The sequence below is a fragment of the Phalaenopsis equestris genome, unplaced genomic scaffold, assembly GCF_001263595.1.
Source record: "Phalaenopsis equestris unplaced genomic scaffold, ASM126359v1 Scaffold200916, whole genome shotgun sequence".
Lineage (NCBI taxonomy): Eukaryota > Viridiplantae > Streptophyta > Magnoliopsida > Asparagales > Orchidaceae > Phalaenopsis > Phalaenopsis equestris.
This window is the reverse complement of record NW_018220712.1, coordinates 29,156-33,062: the sequence shown is the minus strand read 5'-3', so window position 1 is coordinate 33,062 and position 3,907 is coordinate 29,156. Positions and strand designations below refer to the sequence as shown.

The 3,907-nt window shown below is 33.0% G+C and overlaps 1 protein-coding gene across 2 annotated transcripts; it reads left to right on the top strand.

Moving 5' to 3' along the window:
• Positions 1–1,003: 1,003 nt before the first annotated feature.
• LOC110035948 (putative ALA-interacting subunit 2) lies at positions 1,004–3,027 on the top strand. Of its 2 annotated transcripts, none has more exons than XM_020740289.1 (4): positions 1,004–1,095; positions 1,230–1,527; positions 1,880–2,169; positions 2,709–3,027. In XM_020740289.1, exons 1-4 carry the CDS (start codon positions 1,019–1,021, stop codon positions 2,767–2,769), a joined length of 726 nt encoding a protein of 241 aa, XP_020595948.1. In that variant the 5' UTR covers positions 1,004–1,018; the 3' UTR covers positions 2,770–3,027. The 2 variants fall into 2 exon arrangements, with proteins under 2 accessions (XP_020595948.1, XP_020595947.1); XM_020740288.1 differs by having other exon boundaries at positions 1,877–2,169.
• The last annotated feature ends 880 nt before the right edge of the window (positions 3,028–3,907 follow it).

Sequence of the window (3,907 nt, the reverse complement as noted above, 5' to 3'; positions counted from 1 at the left end):
TTTTGGTAAATTTATTTGGAAGGGAACATAAGGAGATTTTACTTGCTTCCTAGGTTAATACAATATATATCAAAAAATCAAAATTTTCCATCATAGATATATGTGTGATAAGTGATTCTGGAGTTTCTAATGAAGGGGTAGCCATAACTATTGAATAGGATCTACTGCAGGCTTGTTATTTATCATAAATTTTATTCTTACTCTAAAATTTTAATTAGATTATTAGTTAGTTGATGAGTAAAGTGTTAAGATAGTCCCTTGATAGTTTAGATGGGGTCTTTTTAGTCCCAAAGTCTATTAAAGGGACAAATTTATCCTCGAACTCTTAAAATCGTCGCTGAAATGGTTCTCTATGGGGATTATTTCAGCTCTTATTACTAGAGTGGGGATTAAATTAACACATTTATAGACATTTATAATTAAAATGACCTCTTACAAAGAGTCAAGGGACTATTTTGACACTTTTCTTGTTAGTTAATAATTTGCCTTGGTAATTGCTACTTGTTGCTATTTTATATTGTTCACTGATTGTTATTGAATTGAAAGTTATGGCTAATCCTTTCTGTTCTATGATGCTTAGGGGATATATTTATCAATTAGAATTTTTGGTTCTACTTAAAAGCATGTTTTTGATAGATGCCTGTCTACAGTAACTATATTTATTCTTCTAATTTTTTTGGATGTATAATTATTTATTCATTTTTTTCTTATGATCTTATATCAGTTTCCTCTTGGCTCAACAAGTAACAATGAGTGCCATGTCATGTATTAAAATTGGCTTCCCTCTGGAAACATGTTTTACGCAGTATTCAATAGCTTTTATTTTTTGCATTCTTTCTTTTATGAACAATCACAATATTTTGAAATGTCGATCAGACTTCTCAAATAATTGGAATAACATTTCCAATTTTAATTTGTTAATATCTGTAATTGTAATAGATTTAGAGCATCTTCTTAATTGTATGTAAGAATTTTATTCATTTCCTTGTCCTAGTATAATTGATTCTCGAAACTGCTTATGCAGCTACGAAACCAAATGAAAGCACCAATATATGTCTATTATGAACTAGATAACTATTACCAAAATCATCGAAGGTAAGGTACATTTTTTTAATCTAGCTGACTTTTTTTTTTAAGTTTGTAGGAAAACATTTTGTAGATTTTTTATCAGCTATGTGATTACTACCTCAAATTCTGCTGTTTACTACTGGTGGACAAAATTTTACCAGGTATGTAAAGAGTAGAAGTGATAGACAGCTTCTTCATGGATTGCAGTACAAGGACACTAGTTCCTGCAGACCCATAGAGTCGAGCAATGGTCTCCCTGTCTTACCTTGTGGGCTAATTGCATGGAGCTTGTTTAATGATACGTTCACATTTGATGTCAAGGCTGGAAAGTTAAACGTCAACAGGAAGAATATTTCTTGGAAAAGTGACCGAGATCACAAGTTTGGCAATGATGTTTACCCATTTAATTTCCAGAATGATACCTTAATTGGTGGAGGAAAACTTGATCCAAGTATTCCTGTGAGTATTTCAACCTATTAAAGTTTATTCATGTAATTCAACTTTTTAAGTAGGGAATATCCAGAAGGTTTTGTTTGCTTCTATATTTATATCTCAGAATCTTTATTGGGGTAAATTGAGTGACAAAACATATGATGCTTCTAAGTTGGAATGGCTATATGAAAATTCCTTCCTGTTTTCGCATTCTGAACATTGTTATTTAGGCACACATTCCTAGGAGAAAAAGTCTCTCCAACTCTTTAAAATGGAGTGAAGGGAAAATTTTATTCAATTAAACTCTGCTAAAATGTAAATGCTCTCTAAATTTCTAATACTTTTTGTTTTTTCACTATTTGGATTTATTTCGAAGCAGCTGAGCGAACAGGAGGACCTCATTGTTTGGATGCGTGTAGCTGCACTACCCAATTTTCGGAAACTTTATGGTGTGATTGAGAATGATATAGATGCTGATGAAGTTATCACGATTCAACTTTCTAATAACTACAATACTTACAGTTTTGGTGGGAAGAAAAAACTGGTTCTGACGACTTCAAACTGGCTGGGAGGCAAAAATAATTTCCTCGGCTTATCCTACATTGCCACAGGTTTCTGCAGCATTCTAGTTGCCATTCTGTTTGCCTTAATTCATGTGAAATTCCCAAGGTAGATTTTACTTATCCTTGTATCATAACATATTCTATATTCTAGTCCTCCATTTTGCAAATCCAATCGCCATAGTAAAGATGGTCAAAGTAGAATTAGAATCATGAGATAGCCCTCCCTTTTCTTCCAATGATTAGGCACTTGTGCATGCTAATAAAGATATGCTTTTCATTGTGTTTGAATTTGCCATTCTCATTACTGCAGATTGGTTCTCTAATCATTCAAGTGCCTTCTGCTACTATATTCATCCTTTCCTTGACTTTCTCATTTGATATAGCTTTGGATTGGTCATGTTACTTTTATCTGAAGTTCACACTATCATGATACTTCCATGAATTGTTGATTGCTTCTATCATCTCTCTCTTTTTTTTTTTTCCTTTTTTGTTCGCTTATGTCATCTCTCTTCCTGATTTAATTAGAATTAGGTTTAGTTTTAATGTTTTTGTAAATTGAATAACTGCTGTTAATCTATCTTTTCATCTTAGCTATCTGGCTATTATATAACACTGAACTCCAATTTGTCTTCCACCTCCATGCAGGCCTCATCGCGATGCATCATACTTACACTGGAACAGGAAAAGCAGCGCCACGTCCAGGTAAACAGACCCTGAAAAGTGCATGGCGTTATACTCTCATGATTGGCTTCAGTGCAACATGTTTCTTTTCATATTTTCTTTTAAATGGCGGATGGAAGAGAATGATTCAGTTTCATGGCTTTCATTGAACCAAGCCCTTTTCAGGATCACAAAAACCACCTTATTTTTCTGTAAGTATATTTTGTTGGATCATGTGACTTTTCATGATAAATAAGAGGTTTTAAATTGTTGATTTGTTGGTCTCCATTCTTGTTTGTTATTTTGAGTTTTCTTAGAAATTTAGGCCAATCCAACTATATAAACTTGAAAATTGAGTGGGAACTATTCGCTACTTTCATTGTTCCTTTTATCAAATTCTATATATATTTTTTTCCTGCTAGGCATGAGTTTTTTATGAAGGGTTGTAATAGATAAATTTTATAGATAAAATTTTGAACTGAATAATATCAAGAATGTGGTCATTTACGTTTAACTATTTTTTGTGAGGATATTATAAATATATTCTGTGTTTATGCTTTTTAAGGTACTCTGGTAAGAAAGTCTGGGCAGCTAATTTGTTAAGAAATTTTGCCTGGACTGCCACAACTTATATATTTTCAGCAAGTGATTGTCACAACTACACCTTGCTCAAAGAGTCACTTACTTGGCCTTCAATGTAGACAGAGAATGTGGGCCTGAGAGCCTACTTGAAGTTGGCAATGATAAAATTTGAAACTATTTTCATTATATAACATTTAATCTTTACAGGGAAAAAAGAAAAAGAAAAACCAAACATGAAGGAAAAATGACTATTAGTCAGGTGGAGCTTTCTTTATGCACTCTAACCAGCTTCCAAGTCTCTGTATAGAAAGGTTCTATGTATGATAATTAGAAAGAAGTAGACCATTTTGGACCAACTCGTTTATGCTAAATTGGATGCCTTGTTCCAATTGTCATTATTGGTTCAATACGTTATTGAATGTTGAGGACAAGGAATTAAATAACTACTCTTCAGAAGTCTTGAAGTTAGCAAATTCTCGACAAGTAACATTGGGTTTCTTGCCCATGTTCCGCACGACTCCGCATCCACTTGGTTTTTTTCGGTTTGTGAGAAAGGCATCACCAAGGTAGATTCCTTTTAAAAAATAAGCTTATTTAACTCT